Below are 24,635 nucleotides of genomic sequence, written 5' to 3'. Positions count from 1 at the left end.
CTGCACTCTCACAAAAGGTAAAGATATATTATTTATGATACGTAAAATATACATGTAACTTGTATTGCTGACACTGTGTGTATGTCTTGTGTTATTCACGACAGCTTTTGAACTGTGTCATATATGTTCCGCAACACCTCTCCTGTGAGCACATGAACCTCGATATGAACACAGATAAACAATTTAAAAATGGGAAATTGATTTATTCAATCATAAAGACTTGCTTCGGGCTATGCAGTACAACAACTTATTGAGACTCCATGAAATCTTACCGGAAAAACGCAGATTTATGACCCGAAAATTGAGAAAGACCGAAGACGGTATCTCTTTGGCTCCCTGTCAAGGGTTTATCTGTATTTTTGTATATAGGCGTTAATGCCCGTTCGGCACAGATGCGCTTATTGTCACGAACAGCTATGATTGGCTGCATTCCCGGATATAATCTCTTATGGCCCGTTGATTGGCTAGTCGACCAAAACAGTTCAAGAATGTCTGATAACACATAACCTTAGTCAAAAGAACATTTTATCGCGGTTAGGCTTGGGTACTTCTGTTGAAAACATTAGCCATTTCGGAGGCGAAAACGTTGGTTTACGAGCTGGTAAGTAGACTGGTATCATACATGTTTGTTGTGTTAAGAATTAGATTGAAAGAACGCGTTTGATTCCTAAAGCAAAGCTTTGGTAATTGATGATCGCTCGTTTGTACTGCATGATGTCTGTTTTGTTACGGGATCAATGAACTTAGCAAAAATGAATTCAAAGCATTCTTTTGAGCATGTACTGGTAGCAGTATATTATGAATGTAATGCCCGTATAGGGAATAATGTTCTTCTGTATAGCGTGTCAATTATGTTAGATTGCAATTTGCTGCGACAATCGTATTTCTAATGTATAAATAGAGTCGCGAACAATCTGACTAATTTGTCGAATCCCAGTCGAATACCCTGAGAAATTCTAGCGATTGAAACCCACCATTAGGCAACGTGGTTTTTGCCAGTTCAAATTTCGTCCGAATCTCCGACGTTAAAATTCGCCGTTTTTAAATCTCTCATATTCATTGGTGTGATCTATTAAATCAATCATCAAAAATATGCTGGGATTTATGCTCCGCCGGTTCCTAATCTCAGCCGAAAATGTTTAACATATGTGGCAGAAGTAAGTTAATTCCTCTATTTCCGAAATGAGCAATATCATTTACATTGTCGTTGAGGACTTTGCTTGGGCATTCCTATTAGTCAACGATTCTTATTGTTATCTTTGTATATATGCTCTTCATTCAACAGCTATTGAATATTTGCGACATAGATTTTGTGTTGTGACCAGTCATTGACCGAAAATCCGATGTGTATTTTAGCATTGTTGATATGAAAATAACTCTAGAGTCTAGAGTATTTCAAGAAGGCTGATGCCGACAAGGCATGTATTGCTTTGACATGTACAATGCTGTGAACAGGATATACATGTGTTGGTAAACGACCAATATCGTATGCAGTATTCTCGCTCCACTTCTATTCAATTTTGCAGGAAAAGGCGATCTTAAACAACACGATTTAAGAATAAGAATTAACCAAAAGCCAATATTTTAAATTTATGAAAACTTTGCTCTTCTTTAATTCTAATTGGTCACCCATAAAAGTAGCAAGTCTGAGTGTAAACAAGGCTGGAAGTAAATGCGTGACTTTATCTTGTTTAAAGCAGCTTTTGGGATAACCAGTGTTGCCTTTGTTATACAAGGAAGAGCGATTTCGCATTTGATTCCGATTTCATGTACACCATTGAATATTCCACACGAGCAATACTGAAAAGACAATACACATCGTAAACTTCGTTGTTTTGCCATATACTGCTATATTTGCCCAGCCGATTTATTCGCCATCTGGCATTCAGTTTCATTCCTTGGTTTCCTTGGTTGGCTAGTACATTAGAAAAAGAATTTTCGCAAATTACTTCATGCTGCTTTAACGTCGTTTATCCCTGCGAAACAGAAGGATAAAAGTTTTGTAGTTCAATTCCTGTAAGTTTGTTAATTCAAATTTAACAGTATATGCCAAGCTATTCATTCATGCATTCATTTCTTTGGCTATTAAAGCTATGTTTGTCCCTTATTACAGATACAGTGGCAAATTGGCATGCTGCTGTCCATCATTCTTTATTTATATAATATAATTCATCGTAAAATCAAAGTACAGGTTTTCTACAATTTGCCAATTAATTATTTAAAGCCATTTTTTGATTCTTTAAATACTGACTTTGGTGTTTTAATTTTTAATTGGACATACATGGATAATAAAACCAATTGTCACTCTGATTTTAAAGTTTCAAGAGGGACTAGTCAAGCCATATAATATATACTTTCGATATGTGATAACTTGAAACTGGTAGTATCTACTGGTTTCATTTTTTTTCTAACATTGAATATTAATATTTGTACCCTATTGCCAGTAATAATATTATTTTTGGTGTGTTATTCAATTGTGTAATCAACCTTACATATGGTTTATCACACCAAAACATACTTCACCTAGGCATTGCTTACACAGGTAGCAATATTATGCTGTCAAAAGCAATCATTAAGATTGCCTGACTGCAGCCTGTTGACATATTAGCTGACTTATTAATTTTTTAGGCCATTGTTAACCCATTAACTAGCTGTTTCCTACTCCCACTGACAATACACAGTAATCTTCTGGCAATTGGTCAGCTATTAATGTATGAAATATCTTTACATGAACAGAAATTACAAAATAGTAAACAAGTAACCTTTAAGTTGAGCATGTAATGTTTTGCAGTTCTATAAATTGTTTTGCTGTGGTGAAAAGTGAAACATAATCATTGGTCTCAACATTTGTCAGACTACCTATTCATAACATCACAATCATTTATGAGAGAAAGGATTTTCAATTAAGAATGCCAATTGGCTAATCAATAGGCAAGAATAGGTTTTATTCTGAGTAATTTGGTTTACAAATGCACCATATCATGGCATATGAAATTCACTGCTTAATTAACCATAGAATACACTAAAGCTACAGAATGCGAAGGTCTCATGTTTTTAGCCCAACCACAATTAATATTTTGAAGTTACCAAGTTGGCAAAGAACATTCAAAGTGCCAAGCAACTTTATTGTCAGAATAATTTTGAAACAAAAGAAACTATATATTTTATTATTGGCTGTGTGATTACATTTTGAGTACCAGGAACTCCAAGAATGGTATCCCTGGTATCCCTGCATTTCTTATATCCTTACTAGATATGTTGGCCTAAAATTTCTTGTTGCACTCGAGATTCTAGGTGTGTCAAATAATTGGTGGTTTTGTTTAAATAGGGCAAATTAACAAATGCAAACATCAGCAAGAATTGCAAAATCTTGACTTTAGAATTTTGAATTATAGCTTTGTTATAAAAACTGACTGACCAAAGGTCTAAAGCTATAGGTACTGTACAACTTGTATGATCTGTAGTGTTGGACACACCACTTTTAATTACGTTCTACTTATTTTTTTTGCAATAGAGCATATGCGTCATTGTGCCGAAAATAAGTCTTTAATACTGTATATGCCATATGGTCCTACATTTATGCCAATATTAAAGTTCAGTCTGACACGTTTGTGACGACTCCTTTTTGTATCGTTGGGACAAAAAGACCAAATACGATATAGCTTCAAATTGCTTCTTGAAATCGATCTTTCCACCGCTGGCAATTGAGTACAACTCACTCTTAATATTGTCTTCCAACTGAAATCATTCCCATTTCGGCATTCGGATTTATTTCACTTTTCAAATTTTTGAAAACACCCAGTCATGCACACTTTAGAAATAAAATCAAAGGCCAAGGTAGGATTATGATCTGAATTTAAAACAAGGTTCATTTTTATCCATTGCGTTCCATTCCATCGTGTTGCCGTTTCACAGCTAAAGCGAAGAAAAGGTTTGAAGAAAATTTTTATGTGTGAATAAGTGACTGTGGGGTAGAAAATATTAGGTTCAAACGAATTAAGGAAATTCCAAACATATGATAACCTCAAATCAAGTAGATAACTTCCTCAAATTGTGGTAGAGAAATAGTTCACTGCCGGTGAACTAGGGCTATATGTCTCCCTACAGATATGTGTATACTGATTACTGATTGTGAACTGTCGAACACTTTCGATAAAAATATGCTTGCCATGGCGCAAGATTTATGTCTTTGCATATAGTCATACTGATAGATAGATTACATAGTGTGCACTTACATAGTCGTAGATTAGTGCCTATAGTGGGTGTTTAGAGAGAATACGTGTAGGAAATACCAAAATGCAATAAATCCACAAACGTATTGATAATCTAAAGCATCATGAGTACTGAGCTAGTGTCCTAATGACCTAATCCTTCAATTAGGAATATCCTTCTTTTATAGTGTTATGTTATCTATTTAGCCACCTTTAGATTTTTCTTCCAAACCCAAGGGAAGAACGTTGGCCATATTGCAAAATCCGGGTGGTCTTTTCTATTCTAAGTATTGTTTGGTACTAAATCAGTAAATGAGGAGTGTTTATATACAAACACTCATGAATATTTTGAATTCCTAACATTATTTGGCATTTTGGGTGTTTGATGTCAATGCGTCATTACTCCAATAAACCTGCTTACCAGGTGTATGTATACGTCATGTTGTAATTTTAAATCAATACATATATGCAAACGTAAAGATTTTAATGCTTATTTATCTTATAAAAGATGCATGTCGATTGTAGTTTTGATGTGCCGCAAGATGGCAGTATATATGTCGCTTTTCTTTATGCTTTTTGGATTTTCATCTTTTTTGGTGTTTGTACAATACTTGGAGATTTAGACTTTTTAGAGTGCGTTTATAAAATTAATTTTAAAGTTGATATAAAGCATTAGAACAGTTGCAAATATATGGTATAATTGAGGCTCCTATATATTGGCTCCTATATTTATTCATGATCAAGTCGATCATACCTGCATTATATATGCAAGACACTCATGGTACCATAAGATTAATATGTTAAAAAATGCACAGTACAATCTGATAAAAACGCAAAATGCCTTATATGCTTTTATCGAATATTTACTAGCTACAATCTGTAAGGAATACTGAGATTATCATAGTAAGAGATGAAGCTGGAGCCTGTCTCAAATCATTCTTGTTCGTGCGTTCTATTGTTAGATATGACGCATCCTGTACTTAAATGCCACCTTTCGTTAACGGAAAATACTTCTGTCTGAGGCCAAAGGTCTTTAATTTCACTAAGATGAAATAGAGGCATGGTTATACTTCTAAATTTGAAAACGATCCCATCCCTGATCGTTGTGTTCATGCGCCATTCGTGGTAGGAAATTTGTGATCTTGATTGTCGTTTTCAGAGTTTGGGGGGCACTAGCTTCAAGGGGCACTTTTGGTTTATAAAAAGTGCAACTGAAAATATGTAATGTATAAGGACGGTTTGATTGCGAAAGCTGCAAGGACACCATTAGTGTGTTTTATATTTATGCTCAACAAAATGATTTGGGCGCGTGTAAGTGGGCATACGCAGAAACCAAAAAGGGCACCTTTTGTCCCTTAAAAACTTCGCGGAGAGGGGTACGATTCGGTTTTACAAAATAGTATTTCTAGCTACATTAGCTTCTCCCAAAACGCATTTTTCATCGCAAAAAGGGCACCGTTTGTCCCCAAAGGAATTGAGGGAGGGCACGTATTTGGTAACATATTTTGTATCTAAATGAATATTTTGTTTTATGTTTCAAAATGGTTTTATATACCAGGCAATTCGTACTGTATTTGTATTGTTGCTTTATATTTAATATCGAGTCATGTATATATTTGAGAAAAGTATTTTTGTCCGCTTTCGTGCGTCATATTAGACAAACTTCGCATCTATATCAGTAGGCTAGCTTGTATTTTCAAAATTCCATCTATTCTTTAACATTCGTACGCATTGGAACGGATCTAAGTCATTTTTAAAACATGTTTCAGTGTTTTACGTTCACTTTTTGTTATATTCTTGTCCAATCAGGAAGTTATTAGGACTTGCAGTCAAACATTCTCAGCTATTAACAATTGATAAGACGCCTAGAATTTGGCCAAACGAGCCTAAATAAAAAATAAGGAAATATGTGGTCACGTGGTTAAAGCCGGTTTTCCCATATTCACCTCTTTTTCATCAATTCTATTGGGTAAAAATAACTGCGTTTTAACCAATAAATGAATGAGGCAACCAATTTTTAAATTAGTGCTATAGTTTAATATTATTCTACTGCTTTTTGAATATAGCGCATGTACAGTCGACGAAGTTCGTTTTTTTCCTGAAAAACTTGATTAATTGCTCCAACTCAATATTGAATTTTAACCTTCACCCGTCAACTTGCATGGAACGCGTACTAATCATGCCAGACATTTTTGGCGTTCAATGCAGCAAGCTTTAAAATTTGATTAGAAGTTTTAATTCATGGTGTGACCACACGCCTTTAAGGCGGAAATAGTACTCAGCCAAAAATTATATGTCTGATGTTTACCGACCTCTTGATCAGTCAGGAAGCCTTTGTTATACATACATATCGGATGTCTGAACGAAATGAGAATTTGTTGCTCCAACCTTTCTCCGCGTGTTTGGGCTCCTGTTATAAGCACATTTTCGGTCGGACAGATGACATTCTGGTGAAATAGTCAAGCAAGTATACATTTAACATCTGATCTTTCATATTCTTAGTATAGATTGTTGAATAACCAGATTAGATTATTTTTTGAAAACCTTTAAAAGTATATATTCACAGCATGAATTCGGCCTGCTATCAACAAGCTGGATGCAAAAACATCAGCTGGTTATAACACAGTCCAGTGTGCAATTTGTTTATGCCTTATGCCTTTCGTTTAAGTGCGTGACCAAATGTTCTGTTTTTATTTGCGTACAGTAATAATTGTTGCTAAATTTGGTGCTTTTAAAGAATTGTTGACGCGCTGTGCAGACAAAACGTGAAATGTTGTTAGTAATCGTGTTTTGAATCGTATCATGCGCGCTGTTGTTTTAGTCGTCATAATTACTTCCATATTTTTCCCAGCACCATTAACTAATGAATAGTTAATATGTCCAGCCGAGACTTACGCCCGAGCTATATAAGTAAGCTGTAGCTATATAGTCGCTTTTAAATATCACCGCATGCATGTAGAGGCGAGTGTGCATGCCTGTGTGTAAGTAAGTATAATTTCTTCTCGATCGGATTGTATGCATATTGCGAGACATTTTGCAAGTTCAGCACTAGCCAATATATAGCAACAAAGAATTAAAAAAATAACGTGGTCATATATCGATATCAGTACCTGTTTACAAGTGGTTTTATCATCACGATATTATCAACTGTATTGCGCGTGATCATGCATCTTCAGTTGAATCTTCAAGCAGGTGTTTGTGTATCGAATACTAAATACGAATTGAATATAGCTAAAATCAAGTGCCCTTTCTAACATGCAGTCATTATATAGTGATTAGAATAGCTTTATAGTAAAAAATAAATGCCTCTTCTGTTGCAGAAAGTTAAATATGGTTGGTTTATAACTTAATATGCCATAACGACCTGCAATTCCATATAACGAATCTTTTCTAAGGAATAACGGCCATCCATGGTACTCCTCTCTATCAGCGCCACGATGACTGAATAGAAATAGATAGTTAATCATGCACGAAGTATGCACTTACTAAAAAGAGTTTCCAGAATACTAAAGGAGTTCATTTAAAAAAAAGAGCTAATGTGTCAGATAATTGCATAAGTAAAAATAACAGTGACGGTGCATGTTTATGTTTAGTTTTGTTGCTGAATTGGCAACGATTGGAAAGAGTAAAAATAGTACATATTGTGAAGAATCTTTGCAAATTGTTGTGAAATCATGAAAATTTTTGCCATCGAAGTTTGTATGCTTTTTTGTATTTACCTCGGCTTAGAAATTCTTATTGTATTCGACATAATATATGCAAACTTAATTAAAGATATTCTGTTTTCATTATAGCTAATGCAAATTTCCTATTATGGGCGTAATATTGTGTTAAAGATCTAAATATAATCTCATGATTGTCACGTTCTATGTTCTAGCTAGATTGAATTACTTATATAATAGGCATTGTTCTCCAAATCTTTTCCGTGTTCTTCCTACACCTTTTCCGCCCTCTTTTCCCCAGAGGAAATTAAACTTTGCCCTAACTCATTTTCAGTAAGATAGATGTTACATATTAATATAGTTGTATTCGTTATTTAGTATTATTATTCAAGGTCACGTTTGTAACAAAATAAGCATTGAAGTAACATGTTCTTTCTCTGAACGAAGAATATCTTGCTATAACTAAAAATATATTGCTATTTATGTATTCATTTTAACGTAAGCTTAAAGCGGTGTTACAGTGGCTTCTGCTCATGCATGCATGTGTGTAGGCCACAATTGCTGAAATTTTGCATGACGTTTTTCTGAACATAAAGCAGCTTATATATTCATGTAAAACTCTCAATAGCGAACCGAAATAGTGTTAAATATTCTTAACATTCTGAAATATTCTGTTTTTGATAATTTAAGTAATACCGTGATCCAAAATATGTGTTAATATAAATATATTTATTATATATTATATATTATATATATTATATTTATTATATTATATAATATATATATTTTACATGCATGCTTAAAGTTTATGGTTTTCACAAATGTTAGTTTAAGTATGCATGCTACTGCAGTGTAGTGTGAAATTCGCAACACGGTCTAGAAAAAATGCAAATTTGATCTTACGTGAACAATTATTGGTGGTCTTTTATATCTAGTTAAAATGAAAGCTCTTTTATATGCCTTAATTTCTCGAAATACCTATATATAGTTCGCAGAAATTAAAAAGATAAATTGCGTCCATCGCAAGTTATTCTTGGCGTGTATATATTCAATTCAGAAGATATATAGGCTAAAAATAGTATTTCTGCATGTAGTTCAACTTTAATACCTTTTTAAAGTTTTTTCTTTTTTTCTTTTAGGTTTATCGTTCGGTGCGTGGATTTTTGTGAAATTAGTGAAGACTTTTAAAATAATTCAATTGAAAAATGATTTTTAATAAAGATAGACATGCGGTAGAAACTGTTTTCCTGGCATCAACACTCTTTGTGTTGTTTTCCTGTTGCATTAGTGCACTGCCGTTTACGGTCAAACCAGATGAAATAGCGACTGTTTTTGGGAAGGCGTTTACTTACAAACTGCCTGCTGAGATGTCCACGCATCCTGGTTATACATTTAAGGTAAAAAAATTACATGAGAATTGTGTGAGAAACACTCGACATGCATGCAAGCTGGGAGTATAGAAGTATGTTTTCTTTGATGAGTCGTCGTTATCTTCTTAATATAAAATGTTCTATTTTGCTTTTGTTCGCGTTCCACTCTATCGCCCCAAGGTGCCTTCAATCGCCCCAACACGTTACATCAATGTTCCTTAAAGAAAACTTATATTCCTTGCCGGAAAATTATGAAGGTCTATTAACTTAACTTACTATATGTTATTTAGTTCCATGCGCTCGATAGCTCAGAACTTCCCTCCTGGCTGGAATTCGTGGCCGCAAGAAATCTCTTTGTTGGAGTTCCATCGTCGCATCACGACAAGGGTTCACACACTATCCGACTTGATGTCATTAACGACGAAACAAACAAAACAATCGACACAATCAATTTTCTCACCATAGAAGTCGTTGAATATGAAGAGGATTTAAACCACTTCAGGGTATTACGCACAAACACTTTGACAGATCCTAATAAGAATACATCACGATCGTCTTTGAGTTGCCCCAATCACGCACCTGTTATTGTAGCCACTCTTGTATTTGATTTAACCGCAAGAAAATTATCTGGTGCAAAGCGAGTTGAGTTGTTGAATAGTGTTTCCAAATGGACCGATGTTGATGTAAACGAACCGCGTTGGATGCCGGGCAAGGGGGAGAAGACTGCATTCAACTTGGAAGAAGTCATTGTATTGACTGCGGGACCAGGCGGAGTAAGAGATCCTCAGGAAAGAGGGGTTGCTGTGTCATGGAAGATTGGATGTGGCGATAGTATTACAGGTTTGTGTGTATATATGGTTAAATAACAGCGATGGATTTTCATGTTCAAGTGGCAAAAGTGTCACGAGTGAGCACAAGTGAGAACATTCCTCCATGTATTTACGGAACTGTTTAGTGTTCGATCTACATCTGCATGAAATTCAGCATGTTAATGGTTAACACTCCAACAAAAAACACAACAATACGGTTTACGTTCCTGCTATACATTTTATAGTGAAAGATATTTTAAATCGGTAAATCACTTATGTTCCCTTGTTCTCCTTTTTCCATTTACTAAATCATCCTTTTTCGGGCTGACCATGATGTTTTGCATATCTCTATTTTCAAAAGTGACTCTCGTTTTCGTTCTATTATAGAAAGTGAAAAAAGTTACGGTTCTGTTAGCCACCTCAAGTCTGCATCTCAAACTGGAGCATTCGAGAAAGAACTGAACTCACCTGTAATTGGATGGCATGTGACGTATGGTCGAGTGAAGCGTCGCCGAGTGGTTCGAGTTCGTCGTCAAGCACTGGCACAAACGCCAGTGCCAACATCTGCTTTCGTAACGCCAACGGCAGCTATTTCCACTCGTGTCATTGGTACTCCGTCCATGACAAGATCGCCCAGTCTCCTTAGCATTACTCCTACTGCCATAAGAATTGTTCCCTCTACGACCCAAATATCGGGCCCACCAACCACGACTGTTGCTCCGACCGCACCACCTACAAACACCCCACCTTATCTAAATAAACCTATAAATGATTTAACCGCGCAGGTAAACGAGCCTTTCTCCTTCAATATTCCTCCCAACACTTTTTACGATAAGGAGGACGGCCCTACGCCTAATCTTCAACTGGATATATTCGACCCTCTTGGAAATCCTCTGCCCACCGACAGCTGGGTAACGCTTGACCCACAACGTCAAAAACTTAATGGCATCCCGAAAGATATTGGTGACACACAAATTTCTTTAGTTGTGACTGACCGTGGATTCTTGAAATCTCAATTACACGTGGTCACTATAAAAGTGAATGTTGCCCCTGTTTCTACTACACCACCTACAAACACCCCACCTTATATAAACAATCCTATAAATCCTTTGATCGCGCGGATAGACGAGCCTTTCTCCTTTTATATTCCTCCCAAAACTTTTCTCGATAGAGAGGACGGTGAAACGCCTGATCTTCAACTGGAAATGTATGACCCGCGTGGGGATCCAATAAATACCTGGGTAACGCTTGACACGACGCTTCAAAGACTTCATGGCATTCCGAAAAGTCTTGGTGACACAAGAATTGCTTTAATTGTCAGTGACAGCGGAAACTTAAAATCTAAGCTACTCGTGGTCACTATAAGAGTAATGACTCCCAATAAACCGCCTTATCTTTATAACCATATTGACCTGATCTCGCTCTACGTTGGTGAACCGATCGCTTTTAAAGTGCCTCACGATACATTTCACGATGCGGAAGATGGCTCAACTGAAAATCTTACACTTGAAATGAAAACTGCGGACGACCAATCATTGGATGACTTTCCATGGATCGAGTTCGACGCCAAAACTCATACTATTTATGCTCTTCCAGTTAATGTTGCGATTGGCAAATATGAATTTTTGATGTTTGCGTTTGACAGCGAAGGGTTGAAAACGGTAGATGCTTTCGAGTTTCATATCAACCCAACACCCGTCGCGCCCAACCACCAATTTGGTCTCGTTCTAGACGCCGATTTTAAGAAGTTCAATAAAAGTGCTGCAACTAGGGTTAAGCTGTTCTTGCAGATTGGTAACTATTTCGGGGACCATTTCAACACCTCTTATCGTGACATTCGTGTAGAGAAATATGAGAAAGGTAGCATTGAACTCATGTGGAATTTTGCAAATATTGCCACTAACATTACGGGTGTGTTTGATTACAAAAGTAGATACATTCTTGGTGGAGAAAAGCCAGTTAACGAGTTCAAAAACCGTATAGAATCATCGTGCCCGATGTCCACAGGATGTTCCGTTACGAAAGTTTGGGTGAAAGTATCATCGCCGGAACCTACAACCGTCGATCCGAATGTCGTGGGCAGAACTGACGATGATGACGATGGAACGTGGTGGGAATACACGATCATTCCAGCATTTGTTGTTGCCGGTTTGATCCTCATCATCGGGTTGATAATTATCATTTGTATACGTTGTCGGCGTAAGAACAGGCTCGAGAAGAACGAAAATGTTGTATTCGTTCAGAGGAAGAAACCTGCTGTGTTTAGAGAGGAATATCCGATGAGGGAAGTGTATGGTAATCAACCCCTTATCACACCTAACGAGAAAGCGCCTCTTCCCCCTCCTGCCTACCCTCGGAGTTCAACCCCAACTGAAGATCCAAGTGAACGTCTGTTAAGTGACAGTTCGCCGTCATATCAACCGCCATTCGACAGTGGACACGAACCTGCAGGAAATTCTCGCCCATCGGTAGCTAGTTACCGTTTGCCTCCTCCTTATGTGGCTCCATAAACTCCCACAAACATTTTCTGATTCAATATTTGTAACATGAACTGTCTAGCCCGTTAAGGGTAAATTTTTAAAGATCTATAACAGTAAAGTTTGTTCGTTCAGTAGAGATGTACAGTATATACGTCCCTTTCTTACAAAACGTAGGTGTAATTGCTCGTTGATTCGGAAAGAGATTATCTTCAATCATATGTGTGGGTAAACGCTACAATATTTCTATTGAATACGCCAAGTTGCCGGTAATTGTTTTTTTTACTCAACTCATGTACAGTAATTAGTAAAATTTCAAAATCTATCGGAAATACCAAATAAACTGACCAATCAATCAACCCACTACTTGGAACATTGTCTTAGAGAGTTGGAAAAGGTATAATAATCGATCGAAAAATATACGTACGATTAATTGTAAGATCGACCACTTCTATAACACAACCTGGTCGTGTCCATTGTCAGGAATCGAAAATAAAGTTTTACTAATATTGCGGTTAAGAACAAATATGACTGGAGATTGTCTTTTTTATTTCAAAGGAGAAAATATTGATAGCATTTAATAAAAGGATTTACAAATTCGACATATATGAACCTCATGGGCGTATTTCCAGCGGTTGCTAGAACTGTTACTGTTAACACTTAACGTTCTGTTCTTCTCGTAGAACATTAAACAAAGTTTGTGCTATCGTTCTTAACTCTTTTTAGGAGTAAAACTGTTGGATGTAGAAAAAAATATATACAAGTTTTATTTGGATCTTTTGTCGTGAACGCTGTTTGTGCGCTATATGTCACTTCGTGTAGAATTTTTTTCATACGTGTACATATCCATTATTCGTACCCAAGAAAAGGAAAATTATTCCGAATCGTATGACTTGCATGGACCATTTTCAAAATTGGACAAGTATTGTACATGCATGTATAGCTATTCGCATTTATTACAATACTAGGCCACTTCAGTATGAAAGAATAATGCTTATAATTGTTGCAAGTGAATAAATACAAATACACTTATCAGTTCTACTCTCAAATATAGTTTTCATATTGAAAGTAAAAAGGAGATAAGAATTAATTCTTTCTTGTTCTATGGAATGATCCGTTTTGTTAAATGAAATAATTTCAAAATTTGGTTCAATTAATAGTTTGTATAACAAAACTAATTTAGCTAATAGTAAGTACAGCTGTTAGGCTTTGTTCAAAAAATATTTACCCCACCTGAGCCATCCTCGTCCCCAGGGCCTAGCTCCGTTGCTCTCCGGATGCCACCTGCGCATACCTCACACGATGCATGCATGCGCTTATCAAAATTAAAATTGCGTTTTCCCACGGAAACACGGTCATTTTCCACTTGGCGAATTTATTCGTGCGGCGCGCCAAGCGATGTCTGAAATCCAGCCTTTCAGTGTTGTGATTCGTCTGTGAAAAGTTTTTTTGAGCTATTATATTATGTTTTTATTATTATTAATCTTATAATTAACTATATTTTGGCTTACAATTTACACCTATACTGCATGTATACTAATTTTACACCTAGCAATATTCACACTTGGCCGAAAAAAAAACATATCTATAATTTCCATTATTGTAGACCATATAGCCCCATTTACACGACTATTATATGGGCGATTTTAAGTGGCCTGTGCCAAAAATTCATGTCGTGTAAATGGGGCCCATGCATTTTACCTCGTACAGTAGCCTAGTCAAGTCCATGCATGCAACGAGGTTATATAATGTATTACATGGATATAAAGTAATTTTTATTTTTTTACACTGTCTAAGTAACGTCTTATTTGTGGCGCACTTCTTTCCACCCATTTAATATTTGCATTTATGCTCTCAATTGATAATTCGACTGCTCTTGCACCTGATCCTTTTTCCAAGCCTTTGAAAAAGTCTGTAACCTAAATCGACAACCATAAGAATCTTGGATATATTTTTTTTCTCGCGGTCTGAATTCATATTTTAGCGTTTCCTGCAATCTGATTGGTTACGCGAGCGGTCCCTATGAGGCCGTACGGACCGCGCGAGATTTAAAGCACAGAGCCAACGCTTAAATATGAATTCGGACCGCAAGAAAGTTTAGTCGGTCCGTATAGGGAAATATTTCCCTCGACGGACATCCAATCTGGTTAATAACATATATATATATATATATATATATATATATATATATATATATATATATATATATATATATATATATTATATATATATATATATATTATATATATATTATATATATATATATATATATATATATATATATATATATATATGTATTTCGTACAGCTTTTAGCCTTTAGGACTGTCGTGCTCAAAACGCGAAGTGCAACAGTGCGCAACCGGTCGCCCTTTCCAATTCATGTATCATTGCCACGCTAGATCAGCTAATGTGAATTTTGTACTATGGTAAGTAAAGCTAAGGTTTAATTCGGATAACTATAAAAGAGCATGGATGACGCATGCTATATGCGGTAGGTAGAGCTGAAATTGTTAACAGAATCCGAGGTTTACAAATACAATTACAAATTTTTAGTATTACAATTTTTTTATGGTCTCCTGCCCTATAGCTCTCGGCGTGGTTTATTCATTGCATAATTTATTCAAAGTTTTGTCAATAATTTGTTCACAAACCTCTTTCTCTTCATCTCTTGCGTTCATCATTGAGGTCGTGCTGGAGATAACACTTGCTAATCGAAAACTTAATTTGCTGTACCTACAGAATTAAAAAGGTATGAAGGTCAGATGATTAGTGGACTATTATTAGTGGATGATTAGTATTCAACAAACTATAGTATAACCTTTTAGTCGAAGAATGGTTTTAAGATTAGTATCCTGGACCAAGATCGCTACAAAAGATTTCTCTCTCATATATGTCATTTTTCATTTTTTAAATTAAACTTTAAAAAACATTCCTGCAGATTCCCCTTTCCTTTTCAAAGAAACCATGTTATTTTCTAAACTAGCTAGCCTAGCTATAGACCTAAAGGTTTATATTGTGAACTGATATCAATGAGTTTTAGCTCATATTTTACCACGGTACAAAAAAAGTCATAATACTGTAGTAAACAAATAACTCATTTTCCCTCTGTATAGGCATGAAATAGTACCTGCGGGCGGATTTATAGTACCCTAGCACGGCGCACGACCGGAAAAGTATACCTTTCGTAGAATATATTCCAGTTTTGTTTGAGGAACCTCCACGCGAGATTTCGTCCAAATGGATTGTTGGCAACATTATTTATAATTGTAACTGTGTCCTTGCTTCCATCAATAGAATATTTCAGAAATCTAATAAAAAAAAATCGGTGTGTGTGATACTGCATGTGGTGTATAACACATTATAGTATATACTTACTATATATAAAGTATGTAATTACAGTGAATTTATAATCATGGGCATTGCTTTTATTTATTAATATAAGGAGCGTTTTCTCAATCCGCTTTCTCATTTCTATCGGTATACCAAAGTGTGGCATATTTCTATATTTTCTGCGTGAGCATTTTGAATTAATAAAGGGGTTCGTATATAGGTAACAGGAAATCTGTCATAAAATTTCAGTTTTTCTGGCCTCGAAACCTAATCTCGAAACCAGAGATCGATCAGCCCCGATGGATCGCGGGCTCTGGTTTCAAGATTGTGGAAAATATTGAAAGTCACGGAAAGTCACGTAAAGTTATTTCAAAATTCTATGTCAAAATTTTTCCCACTTCAGTTATTTATTAGCGCATATATACAAATTATCTATTAGCATTATTAGCGCATATATACAAATATTCATGAAGTACTAACTTTTGTAATAATGCCTTATTTCGTGACATAGAAAGTCCATGTATCAACAGGGATCGTTCGGAAGCAATGGTAGTACTTCGATATATCACGAACAACTTTTCCCATTCTTTTTTTCCCGTATTTGCTATTCCGTGTGCGTATATTGCACCTTTCAAGTCAACATCAAGTTTGCTTTTGCTATTCAAAATGATACAATCATAGGTTATATATAGAATATAAAATGAATTTGATAAATCCATATAGCTAACCATCTTGATTCTGTTAAAATTTGCTTTCGTTCGGTTACTATAATAGTCACGAAAACAAAATTGATAGATCGGCAAAGAGAATTGTTAAAAAATGTTGCCGGTCAATAAGACGGCGCTAAGTTAAAAAATTGCAAGCGATAACTGGAGGGTGTTTATTCATATATTCAGTTCTGCCCGACGGATTTTTTTTGTAAGTGGAATATCTTGTAAGTACAATAGAAATCTTTGAAAATTTTGTAAGTACAATACAAATCCATCGGGCAGAACCGAATGTATGAATATTCACACGACCCCCGCCCCCCCTCCTCCACCAATTAGGCATTTCCCAATCGAGCAGGGAACTGGGTCTAGTCGCGAACCGCAAAGCCTCTTATGGACTATTTGGAAAGACAAATGATTTCATACTTATATTTCCTGTCCCTCCAAACAATCCATAGATGCTTTGCGGTTCGCCACTAGACCCAGTACTCTGCTCGTTTGGGAAATGGCTAATTATCGTTCTTGTTACGCCCCTGAATCGTTGCCTGTTGACTGGCCGTTTTTTTGAACCACGATTCTATAATTTCATCTAATCTTCCATTTGCCCGTATTTTTCAAAGTTCGGCTTTTAAATATTAATTCATCTTTACCTTTCCAGATATCGTTTAAATAAAACTTTTACGTTTTCTATCGTTTTTTGATGACCAAAGGAGCAAGCGGCATTCAAAATCAATCTGCGCATTTTACTATACAAAATATCAAGAGAATGTTATAAACCTGTGTTTACGTGATAAGGGATCACCACTAGCACAACGTGTTTGAAAGACATATTGAAGATATTGCTTTTGGTAAAGTATCATCTTCGGAGATGGAAATGCACTTACATATTTGAAGGGTTATCTTTGGAATCTAATTTTCTGCCCCCTCTGATTACATCGATTTTGCTATCCAAAATATCTAAAATCAATTGCTAAGAAAAAGAGAGGTAGATGTAAGCAGAAGTGCACTCACATGCAATATAATAACCCAATGTGAGCTGTATATACATATATATGGTACATGATTACCTTAAACTTATGATAAATATCTTCCTTTCTCAACATCTTATCCAAATATTCAATATTGTCCAATAAAGTTTGCCAGGGTACATATCTTGTCTCTTTCTTCATATATTTTACCAAATTGAAGGCTATACCATAATCAATGTTCCCTGCCCTATATATAACGACCATGCAGAAGTTGATATCATCACAATCGTACATGCAAAGTTTTAGTTTATATCAATTGAAATCACTAAATGGGTGGAATCACTTTTCCACTTATTCGATAATAAAGTTTAGAGATTTGCTGATGCTGGGTTTGATGATGCACGTGTACTGTTTTGGGGTGATTACCAAAATTCTTTGGATGCTAGCGCTAAGTTTATATATATGCGCTATTTAACATTTTCTTTTTTGGGCATTTTGTGCTCAAACACATATGAATTAGATGATCTGAATAGATTTGAGTCTATTCGACAACTCAACCTGGCTAAGGTGAATGCATCGTTAATCAGACTAGTTCTGTCCGTTGAATCGAGGATCTAAAATTTATAAAAAGAGAGTAATGAACCTTTTTTGACCTATATACACTAAGCCATAACTGTAAATAACTTAATCTGTTTAAATTTTAAACAGAAGTTATATTTTGTTTCACTACCTTGTGATTCTTCATCAAAACATATGACAACTTCACCCAATTTTCCTTGTCGTAATTTACGATATAATATCCACGCTGCCCTACGTTTGCCTTCAACCATTTTTTACTAGGCCAATCAAAGGAAGCTGAAAGGGAGTGATGGAATTATTGTTAGTATACTGCTAATATAAGTATTACTTGACGATATAGAGTAGACCCTGTATATTTAGTAGTATATTTACGAAGTGCCGGTTACTTTTTATCAATAATGATTGACCGAGAGCTTCGTAAGGCGACAGAATTGTCTGTTGGCAAAAACATATAAGATAACTAAAAATTTTACGGTGAAACTGATAAGATAATAGAAAGAGGATAATTTTGTACGATGTTTTCTGATCTAGGAATTGCAGCACAGCTTATATCTTCCTCTTCTTGTTAGTATATGGGATTCTGTCATAAAGTTGTTTTACGGCTCGTATTTAGGAAAGATCACGAGATATCAAACAAATAATATAGCTATATAAAGCAGCGATATAGCATTCTCAAAACAAATGGAATTTAAAACAGAATTAAGCCACAATGCTAAACGTTTGATTTGATTTGATTCCTATATTCTTCCAACCTGAGGTTCTGTTCATCCACAAAGATATCTTTCTGTGAGTATTGCCCTCCAGAATGTAATCAAACGGGACATACCAAGAATATCTGCATCAAAACGTAAACCATCTTAATATATACCAGTTAAATTGAGGCATTGCGATTGTTGTCAGTAAGACGTACATCGTTTGATTTCAGTTAAATGAAATCGATATAATTTATAGTGAAATAGAGTGGAATCATGCAATCATTGTTGTTATTAATTTATTCGAAAAACTGGTGGAAGATATGCAAAATGACTGATGCATATTTCTACAAATGCCAAAACACAAACTGTTGTCATTATGGAAGACGGAAATTCAGTCGACAATTAGCAGCAGAATGCAGAGATACCAAGAAATACTATATTCGTTGCGAAGAAAATCGAGTAAGGAAAGTCTGTATAATAATTTTGTACTCACCCTTGGTCAGACTCTTTCGAATTTTGGGAATTCGAGTTAAGAAGAAAATGTTTTTGGGTCGCTTTTCCTTTACCCGACGACTCCCTGGAGATGTAGACGACAGGAAAACCCATTTGATTGGTCCAAGAATCCATTATAGTTTCGATGTCTATGCCTGAGACCTATATAATGGAGTAGCATCATTACTTTGGCGTGCTTTAAATTGCTGTATACGAGTTGTTGTTTTTTGTATCACAGATAGTGCCCTGTACATTTCTTCATTTCTCCATAAATATTATAGTTATTTTAATTATAAGTGTTCTTGATATCAAGCGTATTTGTACCAGATGCGGAACCATATGATAAGAAAAAACTGACGGTCTAACCTCACTGAGCGCATTCCACAAATCCTTTGCTTCAGCATTGCCGAATTTGTGTTTCTCAAGGTAGTACTACAAAAATTACGATACATTGTTTTATATAAATAAATGGCCCCTGGTCTTTAACATGATTTAACATCATTTCTTTCAAGTAAAATTATTATTTAATCATTAATATTTGGTGCGCACCTTTATACCCTTCTGAAACACCGATTCTCCTAAGAAGCCAGACAACATTCGGATAATGGAAGCACCCTGTAAGCAAAATATCCGAAAGCACTTATATAGATAGGGATAATTAGGACATGAACAAAGGCCCTCGAGTCATTGGGAGCTTGGAGACTGGTGCATGTCGCCATAATCAGTACAGATAAAGAAACATCGTGATAGTATGGGAAAACATGATTATTGCAATGCCAATTACTTAAGATCCCCAGCCTCCGTACGTTTTAAAAACATGTCTTTATAGCCAGACTATCAGTTCCGCCCTCGAGTCCAGTACTGAATGATTACACAATTACTTCTCCTACACAATTATTTCTATATTATAATATTACTTGCCTTGGAGTAAGTTATCCCATCAAATATAGTTGCAATATCAGCTGGATTTTCAACATCAACTGTAATGGGATGGGACGAAGCGAACGCATCCAGACGGAATGCACGATATAAGTCATTTAAAAGAAACGTATCAAGCTAAAAATTAAAATTACAACTTCTTTTATTCTACCACAAAATACAAGCAAAAAACTCGCTTGTTTGAAACGCACTCCACACCATAACCAAGCACGTTGTCACATTGTAGAGTATTCTTCCTCCCATCACTTGACCTGGGAAATCTATCTTCCTATTCTAGAATCTCATTCCAATCCGTGCATGTGAAGAGGAATATTCACTACTTTACCCTTAATACATACGTATTTCCATTTAGGTTGTGCGTGATCTGTACCCAGGTACTCCATGTAAGACGCAAAGCCTTCGTTTAACCACAAATCATTCCACCACAGGCACGATACCAGGTTGCCAAACCACTAAATTTGAGAGTAGAATTTCTATGTTTTAAAACAATTATTGGATGAGGCTGAGCATGTTATCAATTTTATCGGCCGAAGCGAAGGCTATGGGTAGTGTCGCAGCTCGTCGCAAGAACGATTTTCATTGGCTGAAGTTTTCAATGCATTTCTGTTTCAACCAATAACATAGCTTCGTGCTTTAGGAAGCATAGAAAGCATTGTCCAATTGGACGAAAGCCTCCGAGCACTGCGACATGTCCCAAGGCTATAGCAAATGACATTGACTGAGGTTTGAAACCGTTTGAGTAGTTCTCTGTCAGTCGGTATTATGCAAAGGCCGAAAAATATACAACAAAAATACGACAACAATGCTGCAAGCCTGCAATAAACTTGAAAACAAATATCCTTCAACCGTCTACTAAAATTTTATATCAAGGTTTATCAAGGTACATATAATACATGACAATATTCTGTATCTTAAAACTTTTATGCTTTTTGGACACAAACGAATACAGGAAAACTCACAGAAGCGTTCAACGTCATAAAATGCATATATATGCATGGTTTAACTTTAACAGGGTTAGAAATAACGCGTCATTTACCATGTGTGCCAGCTCGTGTGCTACCACATGAGTGACCCTCTCCTTATTGTATGCTGACGACAGACCAGGTTTGTATAAAAGAGTAGTCTCGTGATACATAATTATGCCCCAATTTTCCATTCCACCTGAGTTGAAATCTGGCGCTGCAATCATATCTAGACAGTAAAGATGGTATTATTTTAAACCTATAGTCATGCTAAACTAAAAAGATCGTTCGACTGTCGTCAGTATTGTATAGGAAAACGTACGGGCCGACCTAAAAGGCACAAATAAATGCTCAAGAGAAAATATAATTGCTTTTGAAATTAGTAAGACGTCCCCAGACATTCTAGGTAAACTAAATAATTCAATATTTTGGGGTTTTTTTATCAAATGCGTGCGAGGCTATATACTAATACGAATTCATGCATTTCTTGTTTGCTTCAAGTGCTATAAGTAGACCTACGAATTATACCTATTTTTTTGTCAATTATTAGCTACAGATATTCTTTCTGAGGCGGTTTTGTACATTATATCCAATATCAATATCAAATAACATATAGTGTATAAAATGATAGTTATTACCTTGTTTCGGTAATGGATATGGTATTCCGTAATAGTTCTCATAAAACGTGGTGACAGTTTTTCCGATACCTAATGCATAGGCTGAGTCTTGGTATTGTTCAGGACTAGCCCAAGTACGAATCTGTAAGGAAGTATAACTTGGGGAAAGTATAAAGGATGTATGAACAGTGCGTGAGACCTGGGGCCTGCATGTTCACACTAGTAAGTAGTAATTTACATCGATCTCCTGTCAATCCGGCTGTAAACATAAAGCGAGCTAATTGTATAAATCTCAGCCAGCCCCTTTCGAAAGATGGTCTCAGATCGGATATGGATTGATACAACTTTACTTGATTACTTCCATGTTCTTTTCGCTAGCCACACGCCCTTGAATAGATTTTTATCACTATTAAATAGAGATTACTTCATGGTTGGCGAGTGCGTATGATTTTTACGCACGAGTTGTGAAGGATCGCAATGTGTTCATAAAAATCGTACAAACGAACCAACCATTAAGTAATTTGTTTATTAAATGTGTATAGAGATCAATTTATTTGTGTGTTATTGACCGCTTCTTGTGGTGTGAAAGGCCCATGCAATAATAGCCAATTGTCTAGATGAACCATATGTGCTTGGCAATGTTGAGTTTATTTAAATGCATTTTCCTTCAGGGGATGTAAGAGAACTTTGAAATTGGCGGAAAATTGAACGCTTTTTATATGCGGTGCGTAAAATCGCTGCCACACGAGTGACACGACTATGAAGAACTCAGTTTCGTGCCTTTCATATAAAAAGTTCATACCGTGACATTGTTAAATTTTCCTGTCGTTGCCTCAAGATGCTTGAAATCGGATACCATGTACGCGATCAAATAGGTAGGCATGCGAACAGATTTGGCAAACTTGGACACTGTTCGTGTATCGGAGACCTTTTGCCTTGAGTAGACGTTCATGTTGGACAGCGCCGTATATTCACTGCCATGCTCAATGTTGAAAGTGAACGTTGATTTGAATGCTGGTTCATCGAAGCACGGAAATGCCTTGCGTGCATCTGATGGTTCGAAGTCCGTTAGGGCCAACGTCCTTGGTTGTAAATGGAAAAAAGTCTTTAGTTGGTTAAAAGAGCAATATTACACAACTCTAGCAAACGTTTGATCATGCATGAAATGTTTTAGCTATGTTGAGGAAGCAATGTATAGCAAAAGTTCGATCATTCCCATGCACACTTCAAATGACAATCACTAAACAATTTTTAAAATTATAATTAAGTTAATTTTGAAAATATCGTGCACATGCAATAGTCAGTATACCTTGTTTTCCCGTCCTTAGTTTTATAAGTACTTTTATAGAATCCATTTAATTCCTTTGTTTCGATATCCCCATCAAAGTTCAATTTCAATTTGTATTCACCAACGTCAAGTTCTTCAACCAATATCAAGACATAAAACTGATGCCTCTTGTATTCAAACTGTTTTCGTACTTTAAGATGCTTTTTTTCGGATTTGCCAAGAACCTGCGCATTTCTTATTCTAAGTTTATTTATATGAAATAAAATGACATTGGTTGATTCAGTAACTTGGAAAGATATTGTTGATTTCCCAGAAAATTCTAGATCTTTGAGGTTCACTTTTATCAACATATCGTAGTGTATTGGTAGAACTTTGCTTGGCAAACGGATGTTTAGCCAAGGCTTCCCGCTATCTTTGTTAGTGTCGCGGTTTTCAACAGTTCTATTCCTAACCATAACAACTGCTACTACACAACAAATTGCCAAGGCTGACACTATTTGAATTATCCTTGTCTTGGCATTTTGTCTGCGGGAATCGGCATTGATACCCATGTTAGAGCGTAATTTGCACAATGATCCTTTTTCTACATTCATCGCCAGAAGACCGGCTGAAACTTCCAAGAGGTATGTATACATAGATGATTTCAGGACAACCTATGCTACAAAGAAAGGCGAAATGTGGAAAGGTGAAACATCAAAAAAGATGTATATAAGCGTATGATATGAACTCTTTTCCAGGGTCGCCGAATGGGTAAAATACTTGTGTTTGTCTGTGCATTGTACACTATAATGAAGATAAAGGGTGGCCGTAAAAGGTGGTCGAAAATACGATAGACTTTAGGACTGAAATTATGGTGGTGGAAAAATAAGTCTATCAAGTTTGCTTTTGAAACTATATATATACAGAATTGCTGGCCTTGTCAACCTCGTTCCTAGGGCCTTTTACCTTAATTGTGGGTTGGAGTAAAAAGCCCTGTGTTCGGCCAGACGCTTCTGACTTCTGATTGGTGAAATGATTTTTCCTAATTTATGTATAATTAGCGGAATATTTTGTAATGATTCCGAAACAGTGCAATTCCAATACGCTTTAATGCGACAATATTATCCATTCTACGTGACGCCCGCCATCAGTTTGAAAATATTATAGACAAAATTTTATGATTATGCTTATTCAAAATATCCACCAAATGTCGGTATTATGAGCGGCCGACCCCAGGGCCTCTTCTCGCCCCCATCCCAAACCTCCCATATAAAGTCCCAAAAAGCCCTGGGAAAGAGGTTGCCGGTTGCCGACCCTGTCACATAATTAAATGTTTTTACAGAGAAACGTTTCATCGCTGGATTACTGAGTCTGTGAACTACAGTATAGGGCAAAAGGAGAATGAAAGGTTACATTCTTGAAAAAAAATTCTTTACCCTGTTCGCTTCCATGATACTGTTATAGTTTTAAGGTATATATAATTATGGCAAACGCTTATAATTTTATAACTTGAGCCTGCGATCTCATAATCAAGGATTCTCGTGTTTAC

The 24,635-nt window shown here is 36.0% G+C and overlaps 2 protein-coding genes across 2 annotated transcripts; one reads left to right on the top strand and one right to left on the bottom strand.

The window, feature by feature from the left end:
- The first annotated feature begins 481 nt into the window (after positions 1–481).
- LOC114523388 (dystroglycan-like) lies at positions 482–13,304 on the top strand. Its single transcript, XM_028544286.1, has 4 exons — positions 482–601; positions 9,013–9,270; positions 9,534–10,083; positions 10,440–13,304. Exons 2-4 carry the CDS (start codon positions 9,079–9,081, stop codon positions 12,560–12,562), a joined length of 2,865 nt encoding a protein of 954 aa, XP_028400087.1. The 5' UTR covers positions 482–601; positions 9,013–9,078; the 3' UTR covers positions 12,563–13,304.
- Positions 13,305–14,158: 854 nt separating this feature from the next.
- LOC114523310 (glutamyl aminopeptidase-like) lies at positions 14,159–23,658 on the bottom strand. The gene is made up of 19 exons (XM_028544188.1): positions 23,129–23,658; positions 22,622–22,901; positions 21,841–21,961; positions 21,277–21,431; positions 20,579–20,692; positions 20,223–20,357; positions 19,851–19,916; positions 19,668–19,733; positions 19,303–19,463; positions 18,867–18,949; positions 18,266–18,390; positions 18,094–18,149; positions 17,635–17,782; positions 17,452–17,537; positions 17,218–17,313; positions 16,341–16,517; positions 15,710–15,838; positions 15,182–15,263; positions 14,159–14,448 (listed from the first exon to the last, which is right to left on the bottom strand). The coding sequence occupies exons 1-19, from the start codon at positions 23,656–23,658 to the stop codon at positions 14,305–14,307; spliced, it is 2,754 nt and encodes a 917-aa protein (XP_028399989.1). The 3' UTR covers positions 14,159–14,304.
- Positions 23,659–24,635: the final 977 nt, after the last annotated feature.

This window comes from Dendronephthya gigantea, unplaced genomic scaffold, assembly GCF_004324835.1.
Source record: "Dendronephthya gigantea isolate DGI-Jeju-01 unplaced genomic scaffold, DenGig_1.0 000027F, whole genome shotgun sequence".
Taxonomy (NCBI): domain Eukaryota; kingdom Metazoa; phylum Cnidaria; class Anthozoa; order Malacalcyonacea; family Nephtheidae; genus Dendronephthya; species Dendronephthya gigantea.
Note: the sequence above shows the minus strand (reverse complement) of the source record. Positions and strands in the feature narration are given on the sequence as shown.